We start from the raw sequence: 27113 nt of genomic DNA, 5'->3' as shown, positions 1-27113 counted from the left end.
CTAGCCAACCAACGCCCGAGTTTCATGTAAATAAATCACATTAGCCAATCACGTAACAGGAAAAGCGGGCCCTTGAATCAAATTATTTCTGACGTCAACGTGCAAGCGCACCTTTTACAGAAACGGCATCGGTTTGGGCGAGAGCACGAAGAAGATGGGCACAACAAGAGTGCCATTATTTTAACTCATATTAACTCCATAGTTAGTTTTATACGAGATGTTTGTGTGTAATACTGCGTAATGAGCGAGCGGAGGCTCTCAGGAGACCGTTAATGTTTGTTCTCGTCTGAAGTTGAACACTGAAGTTGAAGTAAAGCTAGCTTAGCTAGCATCTCTCTCTGCTCGGCTCAATCCTGAGGAAAATATGGTGTCCTGGATAATATCAAGATCTGTCGTGTGAGTTTAATCTCCATTTCTTCCATATATGTAGTTTATTTTTTTAAGCTCGGGTTACATTAGCTCTTTATTTTACTGGTTAGCCTATTAGCATCAATACCGAAGACTGCACATTGTAGATTTATGATCTTCTCAACCCCATATCTGTTCAGATTGTTTAATCAAAGCGCTTTACTTTTGTAAACATGACATGTGGGAAGTATCCATGTTATTTGGAAAATAAAAACCAGAAGCAGCAAGCTAGTGTTTTCATATGCTGTGTCCCGTTTGCCAACAAGGTAGTATTGCTGTGTTAGAGGTTTTTCTGCCAGTAGTGGAATTATTAATATGGCAGTGGACGTGTCAATTAGATGTTTTTGTGTTGACAACTTGTACAAAGGTTTTATTGGGGCTTTTGGGTTAGGTGGAGCTGTCATAAGGTTCTGACTCATCTCTCTGAACTTACTACATAAGGGAGAGGGAGAGACCTGAACACGTACAGAAAGAAATATTTCACCCCAGGGAATCAAAACGAACGTCTAACATCAAACTTATTTCAGTTATATATCTTCTCATATAAATTACACTACATGTTTACAGTTTTTAACTTCATCCGTACTTTAGCGCTTTTATATCATGTCTGTCACTGCATGGAATCAAAATTAAATTGGTAAGTCCATAAAGACCTAACAATGCTGTTCAACAGGAAACAGCAGTGTTTGGAGGTTAGGTAACATGTTATGCAATGTTTGCATGTGTATATATATATATATATATATATATATATATATAATATATTTATATATATTATCCATTAGTTCTTAAGTGTGTAGCCTTTAAACATAAGTTAGTTGTACACTAAACCAAAGTACAATACACTTGCACCCTTTTAGTTTTGCACAAGTATAATGACATGAGTGATCATCATCATCATTAATTGATGATAAAAGTATCATGTAATCAATAATAGTAATCATAATTAATATTTGCACCCATTTAGATAAAAAAAATCATTATGACATGATTAATAATAATAATCAATTTAATTAATAATAATTATTGTTCTATGTCATGTTCATTGCGCCATCATATTCTGTTGTATCGTAACTTAAGTAGAAATGAAACAGAAAATCATATTAATTAATGAAAAATGATCAGTATCAAACCTCAGTCAGTTGATCTCTACTACAAATAGAACGCATTTGGCTTTAGGGTTGGAAAGATTTGAATGAATGATGATGTGTCTGTTTTTGTTTGGTAGCTCATTTGCAAACAGAAGGAAGATTATCATTTTGGTTTATTTTGTGGGCAAGACACATTTTGCAACGTGGTCGCCTTACAGCGTTCAAAAGTCACTGGCGAGCAGTTAAGAAGAGACATAGTCAGTCATAGGAACCAGCAAGCATCAATTACTGTCCACCTTGCTAGTTTAGGGTTATAATTCCGTGGTTAGGATTTTACAACATATACCATGTAGAAGTTCAAATATAGGACAATAACTACGCTTATGGCAAGATGATGAGAAATCAAGATCACAGATGCTGCTGTGGGCTTATATGCTGCGTGGACGTTTTTTGTTTGAAGATTTAAAGCACTATCTATGTATAGAATGACCCTAAGATTTCAAGTTAGCTGTATAGTGTTAAAAGCAGTTAAATGTTAACGTTGAAAATGAAATATAGAAATGTCTAACTTTGTTAGCTTTATAAGCTGGTCTGTGAGAACAGGTTTGTCCTCATTTTGTTTGGTCGGGGTCATGGCGGTGTTTATGTATCAACTACAGGGCTGGTTTTCTGATTGCTAATTTTAGTTGCTTTTGATGATTTTATGAAGATGTAATAACAGGGCTTAACACAAATGATTTTTTTCTACTAACCCAGTCGGGCTAGAGGTTAAAATTTTTACTTGTTCTTCCAAAAATTACACTGGCCCCAGCACAAAAAAGTAGCTAATAAATGAGTAAACTAATTTATTTGTTCTCATAAATAAGGTTATCACAGCAAAATTTTTTTTTTTTTTTTTTTTTTTTTTTAATTGAGATTTAAACGTCATCTGAAAGCTAAATAAATAAGCATTCCATTGGTGTATGATATTGTTAGGATAGGACAATATTTGACAGAGATACAACCGTTTGAAAATCTGGAATCTGAGGGTGCAAAAAATATAAATATTGAGAAAATCACCTTTAATCTTGTTCAAATGAAGTTCTTAGAAATGCATATTACTAATCAGTAATTAAGTTTTGATATATTTTCAGTAGGAAATTTACAAAATAATTTCATGGAACATTATGTGTACTTGATATCCTAATGATTTTTGGCATAAAAGAAAAATCAATCATTTTGATCCATTCAGTGTATTTTTGGCTATTACTACAAATATACCGATCCTGCTTAAGACTGGTTTTGTGGTCCAGGGTCACATATTATGTGAAATTTTATTTCATTTCACTAATTTTGATACCACAGCAATAACCTAATGTAGCCTAATATACATTTCAAACACTTTAAAATCAGTAATAAAATAAGGACATACAAACAAATAAAGTCACTGACATCTTTAACAATATGGCCATTTATTTAATTTTTCAACTTTTTATTTTTTGCTCCACCTATTGAAAATGGTTATGAATCTAAAGCAGAATCAGTTGTTAAATATCAGCCCTATTGAAACGTCCTTGTTCAGTCAAATTAGTGGACTAGAACGTGACACGTTTTATTCCATTACAGTATGCAAACTGCAGAGGCTACATCTTTTACATTTTCTTTTCAAAATTTGTTGGAATACAATACAGTTCAAAGACCTAAAGGCTGAACACCTTGTCAGACTTTTGCACATTTAGTCTTGAGAGCTGAACCATATGTGGTTTTGAAGGCTCTCAGCATCTGGCTCCAAGTAATAGCCAATCCACGGCATCATCAGAGTGAGCACTCCTTTTCCGTTCCTTAGCAGGAAACTCAAAGTTGACCTAAACCTGAGTGTCAAGGCCCGTCTGATGGTTTTATTTTTTCAGCTGCACACCCTGAGAGTGATACCCCGCTTCACAAAAATACTTTCAAGACCACTCAGTGCAGGTCCCGTTTCCTTCGGGGGCCCACTGGAGGAAGACCAACTCCTTGTTGCGAAAACAATGAAAGACTGATGTGCAGCACATTTATTTGTGTTTCATAGGGGCCGTGCAGGTTCTGTTGTGGGAGGAGAGGCCTCAGGCAGACAGTGAGGGGAATCAAAGCCTTCCAGCGAACTGATTGCTAAACCAACAAGTTTAACAGAGTTTATGGCTTTATTGCACACTGTTAGGGCTAGGCGTTCTGACAGTATATACCCTGTAACGATAGAAACCTCTTAACAGGTAGAGCGGGATGTGTCTCAAGCAAATGAAGAAGGTGCAGAACCTGTTATTAAGGGGTGTTTGTTAGATACAGCACAAAGCAGAGTTTAGGTAATGGTTGCCAAGCAATAGCTTGGCGTGTTAATAATTCATTTTATGTTTACATTAACTTTAATATTTTTTATAATGTGCTTTTGTTTTTAACTTAAGTAATACATATTGTCAGACAGGTTCAGTTTTTAATTCGTCTTTTCTTTTAATTTGCAACCAGTTTTTTTTTTTTTTTTTTTTGAAATAAAAATAAAATATCAAATTAAAGTATTCAAATGTGAAAGACTGACCTTTGTAAAATTCTCTATGTTGGGTAAAAAGGGCATTATTTTATATTATATATAAAATAAGTCTGACAAAACGCTCTGATCAGCTTTTTTTCCATACTGGTAAAGAAATGTTTTTGAGAGATTATTCTTTTATATATTCTCTCCTGCATACTTATTAATTATTCATGGCACCGGACATGTTTTTATAGTCTGTTCTGAGAAATATAGTGGGTTTGCATGTAAACTGAATGACAAATGAGTCGGCAGTAACTTACATTACTGATATCTAAAGATGTGCAGAACTGTTGGCATGTTGGTGATAACACAGAACGACATGTTTTGCTTGGTTGAGTAATAGTGACGTAGACTATTTTAAAGGACAGTTGTTTCATTTATAAAACCATACATTTAATGTATAATAATTCCTCACAAGTCACTTAAGCACTCAAACTAATGCCATTGGCTATGATTTTGAAAATTTCCCCATTTTTGTTCTGTATTTTTGAGCTGTTTCAGTCTAGTTTTAGTTGTCTAGTATTATTTGATTATTTTTGGCATGCTTTTTTATGATAGTGATGTATTCATTTTATACTTTGATAAATGACTACTTTAGTTTTTGTTTCAGTAACACTTTCATTATTAGTATTATCCCTGATAACATACGCCGAAAGTAATTACATGAAAATGCAACAAGGGAAACTGTTAAAAAAAAAAAAAAGAGAGAGAGAGAGATTCACAGTAAAAATATGGTAGTGCAATTTTAAGTTTCACAGAACCTTTACAGATTAAATTTAAATTGACAGTAACAAGAAAATGTTATTAACTCATGATTAGTTTGTTTTTTTACTGTAAATTATAAAACTACTTTTTATTTCTCACATTCAAAGACAAAAAAAATACATTAATAATATTGTATTGTAAAAAGGCTTGTTAAATCTATTATGGTTTTTGACTGTACACTGTAAAAAAAAAAATGGGCATGATTTTAATGCTAAAAGACTGTAAAAATGCTACAGTAAAAACCTATTAATTTGTTAATGTTAAGTTCCCCTACTATATACGGTCAAAAACTGTATTGGACATTACATTGGAAGTGCACATAAATTGGAACCATAAATTGACATTCCCAGAATTCCCTACGTTACATTTCACATTTGATGTTTTTTCATTGAAATAACTAAAAAATTCTTCTTAGTTTTTTTTTTTTTTTCTTGTCAATTGCGTACATCAGCATTGTATGTTACATCTAATGTTGTTAAATGAATGTTTATTGCATTATTTCAATTTTGTGTGTGTTATTTAAAAGCTGCTTGTGATGGGCTTTGATTCATCATGTAACTTTCTTATCACCACCTGTTATCCATGTATTACAAAGATTTCAGTACTTCCATAGGTTGGTATATTAACATTATATCAGTTAAAGAAATTACTGTTTTAAATGTACATTTAAAGTTAAATCCGTAAAACACAAAATGTTGCTACTGTATTTTTAACAGTAAAATTCTGCAACCACAGTTGCCAGGGTTTTTTTTTTTTTACCTTAAATTTTACAGATTTTGTTTTACACTGTATATAGTGGGAGAACAGGTTTTTTACAATTCAGTTTACAGTTTATCATTTTTCACAGCGTTTTATTTGTTTTGTCAATCAGACAGATTGGGTGGTTCTTTTATACACAGTGCATTGAAAAAAAAATTTTCTTAAGAGATTCATTGAAGTCAAAGTTGAAAGTGAAGGTTTTTGAGGTTTTGCCCCAATTATTCAGTCTCTTGGTTTCTGTCAACCACAGTGATATTTCATAGGTTGAAAATCCCACTCCACAGCATTCTGATTGGCTGATTGTGACGTCACATGGCCTTTTCTCTTTCAGTGTAGACAGATGAATGTCTTGCCTCTGAATACATGCCGCTTGTTTAGAACACAGAGAATCGCTGTCTGTTTATTTGAGGTTTCTTCATGTTCACAGACTAGGACTGAATTGTGGGAAAATTGTTGTCCAGTGTCTGCTGTCAGTCTAGCCAGCTCTTCGTAAATTACTGAGCACCGTTGTAGGTGAATTTCCTCATTTGCTGCTGATTAAAACAATCGTCCAATGAAAGAAAAATACTGGTTATTAGGCACACAGAGCCACATGAATGCGAGGAACAGATCTGTAAATTACAGTGCTCGAGGGAGAGCGGAGGGGGGAGGGGTTGAGAGATGTGTGGAGCCGAACACCATTGTTACAGCCTGGTGCCTCTGCTGTTTCTATGGCAACAGGAAAATAAACTGCTGCCAAGGTGGATCTTTGGATGAGGACCATGCAACAGGGAGAACTTTGTGAACATGTGTGCTGTGCACATCCACTACACAAATGTTAGGATTCTTGTGTATTTTTGGGTGCATAAGTGCCCTTTTCCCTTTAGGTGTTGGAACTGTTGTCATTAGACAATCGATTAACCTGTCAACTTTTTAGGTTAATTGGGTGAAAATCCAGAAATTAATATACATGTTTTTCACGCATAGTGTGCTAATGTATTTTCATTATCGATTAGAGGTTGCAGCCCTGTATTAAACCTATAGACTGATGCTGAGTAAAGGAAAATAACACAAGCCTGTCCAGTGTCCAAACAGATGGTCATAGTTGAAGAAATAGAAAGAAATTACAATTTCGTTGCTGTCTTAAAAGATTGTGTTTTTTCAAAACTGCACTGGAGCCAAGTTTTCAGGCTGATATTGGAGTAGGCTGAATTTCTGGGTCACACAGTGTCTATAATTGGCAGAGGAAACGATACAAACTGTCCCCAAATTTAGCTGCACTGCTGAGTCAAGAAGCCTGTCTGTCTGCCTGCAGAGACACCATACCTCTAAATCATCCCAGTGCAGAGGTAACGTTTCAACCCGAGACAGTACACCAAAAAGCTACTTTGAATGGCTCTTTTAGCCCTCGGGGAAAAGCCATTTTTCAAGGCACAACCTTAGTATGAAAGTGAAACACTGGTTGCAGAGAGCAGTATTATCATCTGGGAAACATCAAGGCTAGTTCCTGCCTGTGAAACCTTGGAAAAGTCTGCGTGGCATGTCAAAACCAATGCTAGCAGAAGCTTTTGTCTGTTATCACATGCTGTTTGGGCCACAGGCACAGGCTCTGATTGTGCACTAATTGCTCTGTGCCAGTGGAAGTCTTGCACAAGGAGAAGGATCACTATCATCGGTCGGTTCTAGTATCTTCTGCTAGTTTCCTAACATATTTAGTCTAGCGGAACATAATAAATGGGGCTCGTGTGAGAGCCACAGGCTCCAGATGAAGGGTTGGCACTGGGCCCATCTGCCAGTTCATTGGCTAGTATAAGGTCATTCTCAGGTTTTATTGCACAAAAAGAACAAATATGTGGAAAAAATGATTATTTTCAACCCTAATTCTCACCCTCTGTCTAAAACGAGCTGTTTTAAGGGACATGTCCTTTAAAGCTTGTCAATAATCAGCCAACGTTATGATTGGCTATTGTCATTGCATGGGAAACAGTATCAACGCCCCCTCACCATTGCAAGTATTTTGACAACAGTCATATCCAGACAAAGCATTGTGAAATAATTTACTTACCATTTGTGATGCAGCTGTAGTCAGATCTAGTAGAGCTTCATCTTTCAACAAATATTTCTTTGTGAACTCTCCATGACACTGTGCCTCCTTTACCAAACAAAATGCTCCAATCAATCCTCAAACACGATCCGGGATGGCATTAAATATAAGCTATCCACTTTACTCTGGGATCCTTCTGATACCTGTACAAAGACGCGAACGAGCTGTTTAAACCACGTCAAAGCGAACGTTCTTTCACTCCATTTGTCCTATTGACGACAAACTGAATTGCATGAACTGTGTCAGAAAGGGAATGCGCATCTGTATACTGTTTCCAGTGTAGACAAGATAGCGGCAGTAATTGCAATTTACATTTGCTTTTTCCATGACACACGCAATTCAGCATGTCAGCCGTTAAACGACTGTATGCCAGTGGGCGGGGCCTATGGTAAAAAGATGACTATTCGTCAATATCTTGCTCTGGAGGCAGTGTTTATGCGAATGTTTGTACCCAGTTGATGTCATCTCAAATGAGCCGTTTTTGCAGCTTGATTAAACAAATGCTTTGTTTATAATGAGAAGGATGTTTTAAGCTATGAAACTTGCAGGGTGTTTTAATGGTACAAAGACCTCTTATATGCTCAAAGATCAAGGCAAATTTGATTTCTCATGTCATGACCCCTTTAACGATTCGCTGAAACGAACATATCAGTATGACGTCATTTCCACCTTCAACTGGATAATTAAACTGAATAATTTTCCAATTAGGTCATTGTTCAAAGTTTCTGTATACTGATCTGTTAAACCATTCAAAGGGTAATTCACCCAAAAATTATATTCCGTCATCTTTTACTCACCCTCCACTTTTTTACAAACCTGTATGAGTTTTTATTTCTTATGTTGAACACAAAAGAAGATATTTTGAACAATGTTGGTAATCGTACAGTTGCGATAGATTTTTTGTTGATGTGTCAAGGAGATGCATCATTGTAATGCTTCATAAATTTGTTGTATAAAATAACATTAAGATCTATTTTTGTCCTTGATATGGTGTAGTGCTTTGGTCTTCAACCCAAAAGAGCTAGTGCTAGTTTTTTAACAGCCCTGTTCTCTATATGGACTGCAGTCCACATGGACTCTATTAGGGCATGTTTTACATTAGGTGTCTCCTGCATTTTTGTTCCCTCAGTGTTCTTTATTTTTTCTTTCGGAACGGAAGAAAAGGAAATCATTGTTTACCTTGTAAACACAATCAGACGGAGGAAGTGAGTGGCTTTTAATAGAGCTAGACACACAGATGGGAGTATCCATTAATCGTCCTGCTTTTGAAGAATATCCAGAGAGTTACAGTTATGTTCCTTTTATTTATTTGTTTTACCCTCTGTTTCTTTACACAGGCTGGTTTTTGGAAATCTGTACCCAGCGTACTACTCCTACAAAGCAGTGAAAACCAAAAATGTTAAAGAATATGTAAGTATAAACATTCATGCATTTTGGTTGTTTTTCATTTAGCAGGCTTTTGGTTTTCCAGACCAGCTTACAGTTTGATTGTTACAGGCTCAGTCCACTCTCAAATAACCTGAGGCTAAGTGTCCTGCTCAATTGCTCAGTTGTTATCATTAATCAACACTTCTACAACTTTTGGGTTACTTGCCCAGATTTTTAGCTGCTAAGTCACAGCACTCCTTTAAATAAGATGTGAGCAGCCCAGCAGATTGTTGTTTCAGTGCATGTTCGGGCGTGTTGGGAGGGAGTGTGTGTTGGCTTGTGTGTCTGGATCAGGTGACACGTTCTTTCTGCACTTACTTGTTGTAAAGGACCCGCCCTGTGAGAGCCAATCCTACATCCTCAGGAAAAAGATCAGTGCAGGTGTTACGCTGAAATGCTATTTCAGGTCCAGCCAGAATCAGTGTCTTTTATAGTCAGTGACACCTTTACGCAACTTTGTGGTGAACCTGCAAAGCAGGATATAATGAACGAAAAATATGCAGAATGTGGTTTTGCCCCATTGAGGCCAAACCGTAATCTTCTGTCAACATTCCCTTTGTTCTTGTGAAATGGTTGGAATGGTTTTTAATTTTAAAATTAAAATAGTGTGTTTTTATTTATACGTTTTATTTTGTGGTTAACTATCCCTTTAAACATTCCTCTTACTTGGCTGTCATGCCTTTGTCTACTTCAGATGGCTAATTTTAGGTTTCTTTAGTGGTTATACTGGTGGTATTTCAGTACCAGAGTAACCTTAGAGTCTGTTTGTATCAGTGCTGCATTGCAGTGAATTGAGCTACTTCTACTGTGAAATGCATTCCCTTTTCTTAACTTGTAAAAGCTACGGAAGTGCTACCTCTCTTAAACAGGACTGTTTTATGTGTCATTTATCACAGTATTTCGGAAAGTTTAGAAAATACACCATGAACTTTTGTGGATTTGTTAATACCACACTCAGCTATATTATGTTCTGTTTTCTTGCAGAATGCACACTTTAATTAAACCAAACCAAATCCCAATTTCCAAAATGAAGCAGTAAAGAATAAGTACATTTTCTTCTTAACATTGCTGTAACAGCCTGCAGCCAACAGTGGTGTATCAACAAAGGTGTTCTGTTTGTTTTACATTAATTGTGGTCAGTAAGCATATATAAATATCACTAAATCAATATACACAGGGCATCAACAGTAATGATTTTCCGAGCATTAAAGGAGTAGTTAACTTCCAGAACAAAAATTTACAGATAATGTACCCCCCCAGTTGTCATCCAAGACGTTTTATGTCTTTCTTTCTTCAGTCGTAAAGAAATTATTTTTTTGAGGAAAACATTTCAGGAATATCTCCATATAGTTTTAAGTCAACTTTGAAGTTCGAGTTTGAACCTCCAAAATGCAGTTTCAATGCAGCTTCAAAGGGCTCTAAATGATCCCAGCCGAGGAATAAGGGTCTTATCTAGTGAAACATTCAGCCATTTTCTTAAAAAACTAAAATGTGTATACTTCTTAACCTCAAATGCTTGTCCTGTCTAGCTCTGCATGTACAGTTAGGGTATGTCGAAAAACTCCCATCTAATTTTCTCCTCCAACTTCAAAATCATCCTACATCGCTGCAGAAATACCGACCCAGTGTTCACAAAGTGAACATGCAAAGAAGGTCAGCCTTTGCCAAAAAAAGGTAAAACAGCGATGTAGGATGATTTTGGAGTTGGAGGAGAAAATGAGATGGGAGTTTTTCGACATACCCTAACTGTCTTGAAAGGGAGTGCGCAAAATACGCATGCCCATGGCAGAGCTAGACAATATATGACAGATTTTGCACACTGCCTTAGACATCTAGATTTTTTATTTTTTATGTAATTTTTTTAAGCAAGAGACAAGAAAGAATAAAAATGAGTACATGAACAAGATGTTTATATGCTATACAGGCAGAACTATGCATGCATTTCAAATTGGAGCTTACCACTTCAATTTAATCATGATGCAGGCATGTAGCATGAACTGTTTCTCATTTAAATTGTAAATTAGATTGTATAATTTAAAAATTTGAAGCAAAAATAACGCATTATACAGTGTGATAAAGCCTGGTTCGTAGGTCCATTGGATCGGATTGCCTTCTCACTACAACCGAACCGCTCCAGTGTTCGTTTGAAAGCTTCTTTGGTCCGTTTTTGGTGCGCACTCGAGTGCGATTGCTACATTCACACCTGCCCAAACGAACCGCACAAAGAGGGAAAACGAACTCTAGTGCGATTCAACCGAATTAAATGAGACAGGTGTGAAAACACCCTGAAACACCTGGTTTTAGACCACAATTAGTGTGGTGTTGGGCCTCCTTTTGCGGCCAATACAGCGTCATTTCATCAAGTCCTGCACAGTAGCCAGAGGGATTTTGAGCCATTCGTCTTGCAGAACAGTGGCTAGGTCACTACTTGATGCTGATGTAGGAAAACGTTTTACTGACTCGCTCCTCCAAAACACCCCGAAGTGGCTCAGTAATATTCAGATCTGGTGGCTGAGCAGGCCAGTGGAGATGTTCATCAAACCACTCTGTCACTGTCTTGCTGTGTGTATTGATGCATTATGATCCTGATACACTGCACCAACTTCAGGGTAAAATATTTGAACTGTTGAGTGCACATAGTCAACCTTCACACTCTGCTCTTACTGGTGGAATGTGCAGTGAAGTCAGTGAAGATTGGCCACCAGGCTGCACAAATATAGCCATAAAACTTCCCACGCTATATTGGCCAGTGTTTCAGTTTCATTGTCCAACCCCTGTGCATTCATATAAACCCCCTAATTCAATATTTTGCACATCTTGAACAGTTAGCTGCTCTGTTTGCTACAGTATTTTGTTTTTCTGCTGGTGTGTCTGTTCTCCGTTTTCAGTGTTTCTCTGTTTGGGAATCATTTTGGGAAATGATTGCAATGTAGTTTGTGGAGTCTGGAAAAGAAATCAAATTTATATGAATTAATGTTGATTTTGGAATTTAAAAAATACAGTTAAGGACAAAAGTTTACATGCCTTCCAGAATCTGCTAGATTATTTTACCAAAATAAGAGGGATCATACAAAATGCATGTTTTTTTTTTTTATTATTATTATTTCGTACTGACCTGAATAAAATATTTCACATAAAAGACGTTTACATGTAGTCCACAAGAGAAAATAATAGTTGAATTTTTAAAAATTACCTTTTCAAAAAATTAACTTTTTGAAACTGAAGATTATGGTAAATTTAACTTTAACTGGTTTCAGGAACATGTAAGTATCATCTGTAGCTTCTGAAGGGCAGTACTAAATGGAAATTTTCCTTCTGGAGCATCAGTGAGTGTTTGAACCTTCTGTAATAGTTGCATTTGAGTCCCTCAGTTGTCCTCGGTGTGAAAAGATGATCTCAAAATCATACAGTCATTGTTGAAAAGGGTTCAAATGCACAAAAATGCTGAAAAACCAAAGAATTAGTGGGACCTGAAGGATTTTTTTGAAGAACAGCTGGCAGTTCAACTGTTCAGGACAAACAAGGGACTCAACTGAACAACTATCACTTTTTTTTTTTTTTGTATAAATTCAACTATTGTTTTCTCTTGTGGACTATATGTAAACGTCTTTTATGTGAAATATCTTATTCAGGTCAGTACTAAATAATTATTTTGGTTAATTTTGCAGATTCTGCAAGGATTCTGCTTTTGACTTTACCTGTAGTTTTTTTGTTCATTAAGGAATAAAAAAGTGATAGTTAGGTAAATCTATTTTTGTTCCTAGCCCTAATATTTAATATATACTTACCTGAATTGCTCTGAAGCCAACCTTCAGGCCAACCTTTTTGTCAAGCCCATGATATATTTGAGCTGTATAGAGATGCATTACAATGTAACAGCAGTAGTGAGAGCTCAGGAGGACATACACTGGCAACCCAACATCACGGATGTTTATGTGCTTTGCTAGAATGTTGAATGTTTGAGTGGAAAGTCAGAGCAAACCCTTGGAAAAAAGAAGAAAGCTCAATCGACCACAAAAGCTGCTTTTTAAAAAACATGTCATAACCATTTCTGTGTTTGCCTTTGAGTGCAGACGGGTAATTGAAAAACCACTTTCAAACCATTTTCAAAATAGGACTGGACAAATGATGCTTTGTGTTGCAGGCCTTTTTATAGGGCCAGTGGACTGGAGTTGCTGGTTTATGTTGGACTTAAAATAAAGTTTAAAGGCAGCCTGACAAAGCTTGTGTTTACTAGCATAGAGACTAGATGCTCTTAGAAACCGCACTGTGGTTTTTTTTTACTTGGAGCAATTCTGTACAGTGCCTACAACTCTTGTTTGTAGATAAAGTAGATAAACAGAGTGGGTCAGCTCATATGTGTCACTGCTCAGTTAGAAACGTTGAACAAAGAAACCTCTCCACGGTACACACGTGGAGCAGGAAAGGAATACGTCCATTCATGATCAGGATACTTCAAAGGGTTTTCTTTCCGTTGGAAATCCAGGCTACACAACTACTTATCCACACACAGCACTGAACAGGAAAGGCATGCTTGTCTTGGGTGCCGGCCCATTCTTGAATCGCCTTCAAATCAGTTCTTTAAAGGAGATAGAACAAAGCGGTGGAAATTCTGCTTACATCTCACATACTTGTCTAATTGAAGCCAGGTAATTGCAGACTTGTAATAAATAGGATTGTCTGAAGGATTACGTGAGGAAGGATTCTACATCTGATTAGATTTCTCATATCGATGCAGTCAGCAACCAAAGCGTTCCACGCTACGAGAAAAGATCACCGCTGGTGGATTTCGATTGACGGTTTGTCACGGAGCGGCAGCTTTCCTGCGGCTGATGCAACGCATTGATCTCTCTCAGACAGCTGAAGGTTCATTGGGAGGACACCAATTAAATCTGACGCCTCCTGTCAGGCTGGTAATGCTGCCTCTGCATGGATTCATTTGACTTTGTTCAGTGAGGCTGAAAATATCACCTAATACCTCCGAGAGCTGCAGCTCAAGGCTGGGGATCACATGACTGTCTGCACGGGCGTTTGAAATTGAAATGCTAAGAAGCTGGCTGAAAGCTCGCTGTGGTTGAGAGCAGAGGAGAGGTAGAGCATACCAAACAGGTCCTGCTGCAGAGAGAGACACACAGAGAGCCACGATGGAAATTAATGTCACGGCCATAATGATTTTTTGTTACACTCGACTGTGTTTCCGTCTCCTCCTAGGAAAAGAGGTGCACTTGGATTTGTGTTAGCAAGCCACTATGTGCCGAAAGATTAGGCGCTGTCTCTACCGAACAGAAAAAAATGCATGGATTTTATTTTAATTTTCTTTAGCGTGGTACCAGCTGTTTTACGACGGAGTGTGGCACATCTACTGCCGTTGGCAGTAGGTGATCAGTAGTGCGTTAAAAGTAACGCTTGCAAAAAGTGCAAAGTTTACATATACCTTGCATAATCTGCAAAATGTTAATTATTTAATCAAAATAAGAGGGACCATACAGAATAAATTACATATAGTCCACAAGAGAAAATAATAGTTGAATTTATAAAAATTACCCAGTCAAAAGTTTATATACGCTGGATTACTTGCACTTTTTTTTTTTTTTTTTTTTTTTGTGATGTTCATGAGTCCCTTGTTTTGAGGGAACAGTTAAACTGCCTGCTGTTCTTCAGAAAAATCCTTCAGGTCCCACAAATTCTGTGGTTTGTCAGCATTTATGTGTATTTGAACCCTTTCCAACAATGATGTATGACTTTGAGATCCATCTTTTCACACTGAGGACATCTTAGGGGCTCATATTACAGAAGTTTCAAACACTCATTGACTCTCGAAAAGAGAGTGCATTAAGAGCCAGGGGGGTCAAAGCTTTTTGAATTTGAAGATCAGGGTAAATTTAACGTATTTTGTCTCCTGGGGATCATGAATGGCAAAGATAAAGAGCTTCTGAAGGGCAGCACTAAATGAAAAAATATGATATTTAGGCAAAATAAGAAATTGTACACATTCTCATTCTGTTCAAATGTTTACACTCCTGGCTCTTAATGCATTGTGTTTCCTTCTGAAGCATCAGTGAGTGTTTGAACCTTTTGTAATAGTTGCATTTGAGCCCCTCAGTTGTGAAAAGATGGATCTCAAAATCATACAGTCATTGTTGGAAAGGGTTCAAATACACGGAAATGCTGAAGAAAACCAAAGAATTTGTGGGACCTGAAATATTTTTCTGAAGAACAGCAGCCAGTTTAACTGTTCAGGACAAACAAGGGACTCATGAACAACTATTACTAAACCAAAAACATAGGTGTGGTTTATTCAGGTAAAGAATCAAGTGTATGTAAACTTTTGAACGGGCTAATTTTAATAAAGTCAGCTATTATTTTTACTTGTGGACTAGGGCTGTCAAATGATTAATCGCATACAAAATAAAAGTTTGAGTTTGCGTAATATATGTATGTACTGTGTATAATAATTGTGTATATATAAATACAAACACATTCATGTATATATTTAAGAAATATTCGCAAGTATATGTATTATAATTTTTATATAACTTATATTATATATAAATAAAAATATTTTGTACATTCATAACATATTTCTCTAAAATATATACATTTTAATTTGTGTGTATTTGTATATACATAATAATTACACACAGTACACACACATATATTATCCAATTTGAGGTTTTTTTTTTTTGTTTGTTGTAATTGCCGTCAAACTGTTAGAGGCTGAGACAGCTTATTCTTGTACCTCAACTGAACAGCTGATCATCACTCTGTCATAAAGAGCAACAGTTCCTGCCCACTTTTTCATTGGCCTTGGTTCTTGAAATATGTAGAAATATGCCTACAGAGTCTTTGCTAAAGAGCTATTAGCCATGAATGTGTGTGTTATGCATTCCTCCGTAAAAATCACATTTGTTTTGTTCCTTTTTCAGGTGCGATGGATGATGTATTGGATTGTTTTTGCCCTGTTTACAGTAGTGGAGACTGTCACAGATCTAACCATAGCCTGGTGAGTCTGAAGCTTGAGTGTTCCTTCACACCCGTAACGCATTTACCTGATTACAAGTGATTCATGTCAGGCTAAAGAAGCAAGCCGTTTCATTTAAGATCTTGTTGTTGTTTCCCTAGACCAAGGAATGCGGGGAAGCAATCAGGGTTTAATGAAACGAAGTTGCTGTTTTAATTTAGAGTAGCACAAATTAATTTGTTGGAATACAGCTTTAATGAGTGTAATTATGTTAGCTGATTAATCAGATGTAACGTGGGTCCCTCATATCGCTCTTTCTCCCCTCTGATCTGAAGGTTTCCCCTCTATTACGAGATCAAGATTGCATTTGTGATCTGGCTTCTGTCTCCTTACACAAGAGGAGCTAGTCTCATCTACAGAAAAGCCCTTCATCCTCTGCTGACCTCCAAAGAAAGGGTGAATCTACACTTCATTTGAGCAAATATTCTACTAATATCTTTCTCTAGGAGTTTATGCATTGTTTGCACAGACTTTGTTAGCTATGAAACACGTGGAGGGCTTGTGCTCCTCCTTTTTAAATTAGTATTTGCAATTAGCATTGTTTGTTTTTCCCTGCTGTTCTGCAACCCTATGAGAACAGACCACCAGTTAAGAGCAACTGATCTAGTTCTTCTTTTACTCATTTGCAATACCATAATTTGCATATTTCATTGTTTGGTTATGTGCTTGGTGACTAGAAAGTGTTCAATCTTGCTGTAATGTTCTTGAAGGAAATCGATGACTACATAGTCCAGGCGAAAGAGCGAAGTTATGAGACCATGGTGAACTTCGGCAAGCAGGGTCTGACCATTGCTGCAACTGCTGCTGTGTCTGCTGCTGTTAAGGCAAGTGTGTTTGTATGTTGAAGATAGACAAACAGAACGAATAAACAGGTTGCAAATGACACCTTAACCTCTTTTCCTGCCCCTATTCCCTGTGCGACAAAGAGCACAAGTGCACTGGCAAAAACCTGCAACACCAGCAATAAATGACACACTAATGACTTTCATTTGCAAGCAAAGGTCACTGTTCCTTTGTGAAACCAACCCAAGGCCATTAGTATAAGTGCAGTAGTAAATGTAATCATGCTGATATCCTAATCAGAAGCAGAACACAAGGCTGCTCAACAGTTTTTATTTGGCCACCGTCCTGCCTAGACTCTCTCTGAAAAGATGCTGTTATTGAAAAACCTCTCTAAAGTGGAGCCAATGAGCTTGTAAAAGGCTTGTGTCAATCTTTATTATTGAACGTTGCCATATTTTTTCCCGTCTTTGCTTTTACCCTCTTTCTGGCATGTTGTTTTGGTTTTGTTTGTGAAATCCTCTCTTTGGCAATGATCTTTTTTTTTTGTTACCTTGTACTGACATACAGGAATACTGCAGCCCTGCTCTTTCCAGTGCAGGTAATGTTATAGAGTGTCTACGGCATGTGGAAAAGCATCATTTTAACAGCTTTTAGCTCATGCTTTCCTTTCTTTCCATTTATTTCATTGTTTTTCTATATTTTTGCAGACTCAAACATGGTGTTAAGCACTAATAGTATCATTGCATCAGTTTAAAACATTCATGTTATGAAGCCTAAAATGTCCCTGTCCAAATGTTTTTATTTTTTTGTCTCATGTTCTTTGTTCAGTTAAGCTCTCTTCCAAAACCAAGTGCGCTGCATATGTAAGCGACATTTTAAGGCATAATTCTAGCATAGTGTGGTCACATGAGCACAATATTTTTTATTTATTTTTTTTTCAGTTTCACTGGGTGCTAAAAAAGCACTTTCCACAGATACTGAAAGGTGTTTCATACCACCCTCAGATCTTAAATCAACCATCTTATGTCATCAACAATTGGCAAAATTGACCCCACTATGAGTGAAAGTCCCATATAAATTCTTGAATAAAGTCTTTTTTTTTTTTTTTTTTTTTTCTTTGCACACAAAAAGTTTTCTGGTAGCTTCATAACTAGGGCTGGGCGATAATTTGTTAACGATAATTATCGCAATATAATTTTCCTTGATAAAACAATATGAAGTGTTCGATAAGTGTTTGATATAAGTGCGCGCTCACTAGAGAAGATGCGTTTATTATCGCGTTTATTATCGCAGAGTGCGTCGCACCGTATGCCTATCGCTTCTGTTATGAGTGCAGCTGCCGCACGTCTACATTTGAAATAACGAACTTGAGCGTGCAAAAGGCGCGGTATGTGAACGGCTCCATCACACAAGCACTAAACAGCGCTGTGAGATCCAGTGTGAAACACTTGAATTTGGCGATGAACACAAATGACTCTGTGATTCAGACTAGTTTAAAGCTGTGTGCAGCGAGACAGAAGGCTTTTCAATCTACACATCGCCATCATTTACTATGGATTTACTGTAGTAACACTCACTGCACCATGGTATTGTGGCAGCAATGTGGGATATTCACATTGAATTTTATTACAGGAGTAATAGCATATAATTATAGTATGTATGTATTTGTGATTTAAGCTATAGCATTTGTGCATTTATACTGAATGTTTTTAGACTTCCGTTTTTCATACAAATAGGCTACCTATAAAACCACGTAGTTATATTTTTACCATGGTATTGAGGTACCATTATGTGTGGTTTTAACTGTGTTTATCATAATTTAAAATGTATGCTTGCTACTATGGGAGACCAATGCTTAATTAAAAAAACTAAAAACTGGGTCAATAAATTTAACCATATAAAACTGAGGTTGCTACAATTTTTACAGATGTTACTGATTAATAATGAACAAATTTACCTCTGCATCCTCAAGCTACTATCAAATGTGCATTTCTAAGAGACAGAAAGTGATATTATCATTGTTGTTGTTATTATTATTATTATTATTATTATTATTATTATTATTATTATTATCAGACAATCCAAACCTGTTTCTTGATTTGAAACAATATAACTCATTAGAACATGCAGAAATACATTTTTCTATTTAGATATTTTGTTAAGGAAAATTAATGGTCTGGTTTCTACAACTTTCACTTTGGAGCAAAAATCTGACTTTAAACTTGAAAAAAATAAAGATTTGACATTTATCGTGATAATTATCGATATCGACTGATATGAAAAAAAATATGGTTATAATTTTTTTGCCCATATCGCCCAGCCCTATTCATAACATTACGGTTGAACCACTGTTCTTACATGCACTATTGTGTTCTGATAATGAACAAAGCTTTAACAGATTTAGAACGACATGAGGGTGAGTAATTAATGACAGAATTTTTGTTTTTGGGTGAACTATCCCTTTAAAAATAACATAGGCTTCAAATTTGATTTCACTGCTGACATGCTAATGCAAGCCCTTTTTAGATAAACAAACTAAAAGTGAGGAGTGCTGTTTGTTCAGTTGACAACAGGGCAGCTCACTAGGTAACAGGTCACTTGGAACAGAGCCCAAATCTTATCAGCGTTCATTCATACATACTTCCATGTTGTAATGATGTCATCGTGGATGTCTTGTTATGCTCTGTTAAAGCTGTTCTGTGTGTCGTCAGCACTGACTTGTTTATCCTAACTCTGTGCTGTTTTGTCTCTACAGGGTCAAGGTGCCATCACAGAGAAGCTTAGGAGCTTCAGCATGCACGACCTTACCCAGATCTCTCAAGATGATGCGTATTCATCATACAGCTCCAACCCAGCTAGAAGAGCCATCATGGACCAGCCCGACGGAGCTGGTACGTCTTACCTCTCAGATTAATTATTAACACGCCATCCTTTGTTTCCTTTCACACTGGTGTTTCTAAGCTGTGTCCACAACAAAAGACAGATGCCTTGCTCTGCCTTAACAGACAGAAGCGACTTGGTTTCAGAAGAGGTGATCATGCAAATATTTAATCGGCAATGCTTGTTTTTTTAGTATCAATAAGATGAAAACAATAGACAGTTATGAAATGGATATCTTCCGACTGTTTTACCAGACGCCATGTTTATTCTTTCCACCATCTGCCGCACACGATTGTGGCATATAGCCACACGCTGTCCTCATAAACCAGATGAAACCATCGTAGTAGACAGGATGTTACGCAAACATTGAATTCGGATGTGCTTTGATTTGAGCATTTTTGAGGTTTCAAACGCAGCTTTTGTGTGACACAGCTAGCGGGAAATTGTCTGTAAAGATGTTCAGTAGCGCAAGTAAAGCCATCAAGCTTTCATAATGATATCTCAACTAAATCTCACACGCTTCTGGAAATCACTGCCGTGTTAACTGGTTTTGGAGCAAATGGAATGGATTCGGTATTTGTCTCAAGCACGACAGGGTAATAAGTAATAGCGGCACGTTCCTAGCATGAAAGGTCTAGTGCTGCTTTGTGAGAAGATGAAGAAGAGGAAAAAACAGCTCAGGGAGGCTCTGAGCGGAATACCTAATGTGCTTCTATCTCGGTATGCTAATGCGTCCGCCGTGTTTGAAATTCCGCTGGCATCCAGGTCATTTTCATCTCGTCTGCAATGAAGCCATCAGAAAGCCAGCTCCTCCAAAATGGCATTCCTTTTCAGAGGCTCAAAGCCAGGGTGAAAGATCCCGACTGATCAAACGAGCTGCTAATTGCGGTTTGAATTTTAAAATGGGAGGTAGCCTATAAAGAGAGAGGCTCAAGTGTGTTATTTATACGCTTGTGCTTTAATTTGGGGTTTTGCTTTTTCTAAACGAGCAGAGGTCAGCTTTGAATGACAGGCATGACATAAAACATACCTGTATATATTTTTTTTAGGCTCTCCTGTCAATCATGTTCACACTGATATTAGAGAATACAGAGCTCTACGCTTAGTTTTCTTTTTAGGAGCACTTATGCTCCATACTTAAAAAAATTAAAAGCACCTTCTAATCAATAATCAAAAATCTGATCAAAAATTAACCTTTCCATTACGAGGTGATATTTGACTCCTTAACGTGATTTACAGGGGAATTTTGTTTATACCTTTGTACTGTGGCATTTTTCTAACATTGTTAAATGTCATCTTTTATGTCAGATGTTTTAGAAAATATATATATTTTGTAAGCTTTTTAAATTTTTTTTAATTAAAACAACAGAATAAGAACAAGTAGAATAAGTTACCAAAAGAACACAGAAGTGGCTTGTAGGTGTATTTTCATGTTTAATGAGGCTCAGAGGTGGCATGAGTGCAATCAAATTCATAAATTCATGTTGAGATTAATGTTTTAAATATAAAATTTTGAATATAGAAATATTAAATGATTTAAATAACTGAAAAGATATTTTAAAAATGAAACTGACTGTAGGTGGCGGCAATTCACTGATTTAATTACTAAATCATTAATTCGTTTGATTCATTCGAAAGACTGATTCATTCAGGAATAAAGCAAGTCTTTATGAAGTGTGCTGCGGCTCAGTTGTCTTTTGTTTCAAACTATTTATGAAGAAGAAATAGAGCAAAATCAGGCAATAGTGTTATAGTCCGACAATGTGATTTACTTAATATTAACTTCTTGTTTATTTAACTGTTGTATTAAATCAATATCTCATTTACAAACTCCCTTAAAATCATTAAAAGCTGTCACACATCTTAGTTCATTGCGATCTCACAAAGTTCCATTGTAATCATCGAAGCTCTCACAATGCACGATGAATCTCTTATTTACACTCTCTCTTTATTTATGTAAAGAGAGAAACAAAGTGTTACAATTTGTTTATGATAGGAATTTGTGAGATATGTCTGTGATACTTTACTCAGTGTTGCAAAAACACATAAAAACCTTTGAAGCTCCCCTCAGCGCAAACACAAATATGCTGATCGGGTCAGTCGCACTGGTGCTTCTAAATATTTTTTCATAGTCGCACGCAGTAGTTTTCAGTCACACTGTAGAGCCCTGAAATATAACTCGTATATGAATGCATATGTTTACAATAGTTTCACTGGCAATTTCCTAGTGCTTATTATTTGCCCTTTAAAGGGATATTTTACCCAAAAATGAAAATTGTCATTAAGTACTCACCCTCAAACCTGTCAGACCTTTGTTCATCTTCGAAATACAAACTAAGGTATTTTTGATGAAATCCGAGAGCTCTCTGACCCTGCATAGACAGCAACACAACTACCACGTTCAAGGCCCAGAAAGGTAGTAAGGACATCATTTAAAAATCCATGTGACATCAGTGGTTCAACCTTAATTTTTGTGAGCAAAGAAAACCACGACGCATGCGTGTGGTGCTGTTGACGCTTGAGTTGGAAAACATGTCTTGATATATTTTTAATATATGTACTGTCTGTGTGTGTGAGAGAGAGTTATATCTCTCCAGGTTGTGTGTTGGACTCGCCATCAGAGCTGCAGAAAATAACAAAGACCTGTCTGCTGCGTCTTTGTATTTGTCCTCTTTCAAAGCTCTTTCTGCTTAGCTTGCACAAGGTCTTAACAGAACTAGAATAGTTCTGGAAAATTAATCGCATACTTTTCTAAATCCCAAGGAAGTTGTTATATTTCAGTAATTGAAAACAGCGGTGGGTGTGGAAACAAACAAAGGAAAGCTTTTCAGGATCATCGATTTTTCTGTGTTTCTTCTGCCCCCTTATGGTGGAATGGAGAACTGCACACTCCTACAGTTCTATGCAGTGCAGTATGGTCTTGTTATGGCCTGTCTTTTGGGTGATGGAGTGTGTGGTGAGTCTGCTCTGGCTGGATTGCCGTTAGGCGTCGTGGCACAGCCTGGCTCTGCCTAGCTCCCAGCGCTACCCGGGGAGCCCAGAGGTGATGGTGCCAGGAGCGGCCTGAACCCGGCAGCTGCTCTTTCTCTTTCTCTCTTCCCCCACTTGCCCTTTCTCCACGGCTGAAATCACATTCCCACCCTTTACGATAAACTGGATTGGTGATTCTCAACTCAACCCAAAAATGAGTTCTGATAAGGCCGTGGATGGGAAAATAAATGGTAAACAAATAATCGTGCACAGCTGGATAGATAAATAGTAAAATAAATAGGCTTAAATTGCTTCTTCCTGTTGACATCCAGTCATATTTTGTCACAGATTCATTTGTCACGTGTTCATCTGTGTCCATAAAGGGAGAGTACACCTAAAAATGAAAATGTCATTAATTACTCACCTTGATGTCGTTCCAAACCTGACCTTTGTTTGTCTTTGGAGCACAAATTATGATATATATTTTTTTTTTTTAAATCCGAGAGCTCTCTGACCCTCCATAGACAACAAGGGTCCTCGTAGCTTCATAAAATTACGGTTGAACCACTGATGTCACATTAACTATTTTGTCAATGTTCTTGGTACCTTTCTGGACCTTAAACATGGTAGGACCCTTGCTGTCTATGGAGCTCTCAGATTTCATCAGAAATATCTTAATTTATGTTCCAAAGACAAAGGTCTTACAGGTTTGGAACGACATGAGGGTGAGTAATTAATAACAGAATTTTCATTTTTGGGTAAGCTATCCTTTTAAAAGTTTTCCTATCCAGCATAATCTGATCTCGATCATGCCTGCTGTTCTATCTGATCAACATCTTATTTTCTTAACTCTCAACTTCTTTGTTTTGTAGAGTATTATCGTGATGACGATGACGGGAGTGATGATGACGGTAAACCTGTATACTCTGAAGATGAAGCCGTGTCTCATCATGGGCTCAGGCGGTCTCAAACCGTAAAAATCACCCGCTCAAAACTGCGCAAAGATGTAAGTCCAACAAAACCTAATAGCACATCTCTATTTTGTTCTTTCAAAACTCACTAATTTAATAAACATTAGATTACACATACAAATAGCATTTTTTAGCATAAGATTTTTAAAAGCCACTTTTAATTTACTTTATTTTATTTAAAAAAATAGGTTCACAGTTTTCTTTTTTATGCAGCAGGTTTTGATCATTATTTTATGAATAGAAACTACATATGTGACCCTGGACCACAAAACCAAAGTAGCATGGGTATATTTGTAGCAATAGCCAAAATTATCGATTTTTCGTTTATGCCAAAAATCATGAGGATATTAAGTAAAGATCATGTTCCATGAAGATATTTCGTAAATATATCAAAACTTAGTTTTGGATTATTAATATGCATTGCTAAGAATTTCATTTGGAACTTTAAAGGCGATTTTCTAAATTTTCAGATTCCAGATATTCATATAGTTGTATCTCAGCCAAGTATTGTCCTATACATCAATGAAAAGCTTATTCTTTAAGCTTTCAGGTGATGTATAAATCTCAGTTTCAAAAAATGTACCCTTATGACTGATTTTGTGATCCAGGGTCAGATATACTAACAAAAATAAAAACAGAACATAGCAACTCATTGCAATTTTCTGTAAATGTAAAGGACAATTATGTCATTAAAATTGCATTACAGTTAGTGTATAAAAAATACTAAAAATACTGTCCTACATGTAGCATTTCAGCTTAAAACCTACATTTAAAGAAATAGTTCACCCAAAAAATTGTTGAAAATGTCCTCAGGCCATCCAAGATGTAGATGAGTATGTTTGTTCATCAGGACAGTTTTGGAGAAATTTAGCATTGCATCACTTGCTCACCTTACAGATCCTTTGCAGTGAATGGGTGCCGTCAGAATGAGAGTCCAAACTGCTGATAAAAACGTCACAATAATCCACATGTAACTCCAGTCCATCAATTAACATCTTGTAGAGGGAAAAGCTGCATGTTTGTAATAAACAGTTTCATCACTAAGAAGTTTTTGAAGGAGCAGTCCACTTCCAAAACAAAGATTCGCATATAATGTACTCACCCCCTTGTCATCCAACATGTTAATGTTTTTATTTCTTCAGTCGTGAAGAAATTGTTTTTTGAGGAAAACATTTCAGGATTTTTGTCCATATAATGGACTGATATGGTGCCCCGATTTTGAACTTCCAAAATGCAGTTTAAATGCAGCTTCAAACGATCCCAAATGTGGTTGTAAACGATCCCCCGAGACAGAAGGGTCTTATCTAGTGCAGCGACCGGTTATTTTCATAAAAATAATAGAGTTTATATACTTTTTAATGTCAAACATTCGTCTTGTCTTACTCTGCCTGGACTTTTTTCCGGTTCATGACAGTTAGAGTATGTCGAAAAACTCCCATCACATGTTCTCCCTCAACTTAAAAATCATCCTATATTGCTGTTTTACCTTTATTGTTAAGGATGTTTGATCTTCTTTGCATGTTCACTTTGCAAAGACTGGGTCGGTACTTCTGCAGCGATGTAGGATGATTTTGAAATGATTTTTGAAGTTGAGGGAGAAAATACGTTTGGAGTGTTTCGATATACCCTAACTGTCTTGAGCCAGAATACACAGGGAGTTCAGGGAGAGAAAGGCAAGACGAGCATTTGAGATTAAAAAGTATTTAAATTTTATTTTTTTTTATGAAAATAACCGATCATTGCTCTAGATAAGACCCTTCTTTCTCGGCTTGGGTTTGTTTGTAACCACATTTGGGATCGTTTGAAACCGCATTTAAACTGCATTTTGGAAGTTTAAAATCGGGGCACCATATCAGTCCATTATATGGAGGAAAAAGCTGAAATGTTTTCCTCAAAAAACATAATTTCTTTACGACTGAAGAAAGAAAGACATGAACATCCTAGATGACAAGGGGGTGAGTACATTATATGTGAATCTTTGTTTTGGAAGTTGACTTCTCCTTTAACTTCAAACTGTTGCTTCTGGCTAAAATACAAGTCCATAACTAAAGAAAGCATTATTATAGATTATGGACTTCATTTAGTGACAATTTAAAGTTAAAATGCCTTGTGGTGTTTTTATTAGCTGTTTGGACTCTCATTCTGATGGCACCCATTAAGTGCAGAGGATCCATTGGTGAGCAAGTGGTGTAATGCTTTTCCAAATAGTTTTTGTTCTTTTTGGGTGCATTATTCATGTAACATTTAAAGTTTAGTAGCATCTCACTTATATTTGCAATATTTACATGAATATGAAACAATTTACAAGCAAGAGTATACTGTAAAATGTAAGTTATGCATTGTAGGAACATGCATTATTTAAAAGCATTGTTTTGTTGCTGATGGAAGTTTGCTGTGCCATTTTTATAATTTAGTTGTTGCAATTCAAATCATATTATTTTGAGGTTATAATTGATTACGCTACCCTCTTGACTTGCTCTGTGCATGAGTTTAATTATGATAACTGATAACTAATGCTTGCCATTCATTGGTCACAGCCACGATATGGATCTCTGAAGATCAAAGGGAGGAAAAGACCAGCACTCAATGCCATGACTTACTCCAGCGTGGATAACTAAGCTGACTACTGATGCGTGGGAAGATGTGTCCACTTTATCAGACAACCAGTGTGTTCATATTCTTCTCTTTCCATAAGGGCTTTGGACTTTCAACTTTTTTCACTGATATACCAGCAGATATATTTATTACTTCTACCAGCAAGTGTGTACATACAGTGAGTGTCATGAGTTAGAGTAGTTTATGAAACGGATGGGGTTTGACTGATGGGTGTATGTGTACCGCATGGCTTTATTAGTCTGAATTTGACATTCAGATGTCTTTGGCTTCAGTATTTGTTTTTTGAAGTGTGTCCTCTTTGGATGTGGGTTTTATATTTCTGTTTTCATACTTTTGCTGCCTTTTAGGTGATGTTTTAAATAGTTTTTACAATTGTAGTTTAGGTAAGAATTCTGATTCTTAAAAACTTGAAAATGATTCGTCAGCATCAGACCAAAAGTGTGTCTTATCAGTAATAGAGAAAATACCAAAGAGAACAAAGGGCAGTGTTTTGTTAATGTTTATAATACAATTTTCAAATGTTAAAAAAAACAAAAGTCAGCTGTTGTTTTCTTTATTATTGATGGTACGTGGGTTTAAAGGAAACCCCTTTTGCACATTCTTTAAATCCTCGATTTAAATCCTTCACTTCTGGTCTTCATGCAGAATGTTCTTTATCTGGGAGAAAGTCCACACTCATGTAACATCTCTGCTGTGTGTGTGTCTGTGTGCAGGTAATTCTGTGCTGTGGTGTGGCTGAATGTGTCATTCAAAATGAATGCAATAATAAGAATAAAGTCGGAATGTTGTAATGCAA

At 36.6% G+C, this 27113-nt stretch overlaps 1 protein-coding gene across 1 annotated transcript; it reads left to right on the top strand.

Moving 5' to 3' along the window:
* The first annotated feature begins 99 nt into the window (after positions 1-99).
* On the top strand, positions 100-27113 carry reep3b (receptor accessory protein 3b). The gene is made up of 8 exons (XM_051124438.1): positions 100-396; positions 8986-9058; positions 16003-16079; positions 16373-16493; positions 16808-16921; positions 19636-19771; positions 23603-23736; positions 26239-27113. Exons 1-8 carry the CDS (start codon positions 365-367, stop codon positions 26317-26319), a joined length of 768 nt encoding a protein of 255 aa, XP_050980395.1. The 5' UTR covers positions 100-364; the 3' UTR covers positions 26320-27113.

The sequence above is a fragment of the Labeo rohita genome, chromosome 12, assembly GCF_022985175.1.
Source record: "Labeo rohita strain BAU-BD-2019 chromosome 12, IGBB_LRoh.1.0, whole genome shotgun sequence".
NCBI classification, from domain to species: Eukaryota; Metazoa; Chordata; class Actinopteri; order Cypriniformes; family Cyprinidae; genus Labeo; species Labeo rohita.
Note: the sequence above shows the minus strand (reverse complement) of the source record. Positions and strands in the feature narration are given on the sequence as shown.

Excerpts from the sequence above, each read along its gene's own strand:
- reep3b (XM_051124438.1), top strand. The coding sequence starts at position 365 with ATGGTGTCCTGGATAATATCAAGATCTGTCGT. Across the intron at positions 19,772-23,602 it reads GGACCAGCCCGACGGAGCTG|AGTATTATCGTGATGACGAT; the intron begins GTACGTCTTACC and ends TTTGTTTTGTAG. Across the intron at positions 23,737-26,238 it reads GCTCAAAACTGCGCAAAGAT|CCACGATATGGATCTCTGAA; the intron begins GTAAGTCCAACA and ends CATTGGTCACAG.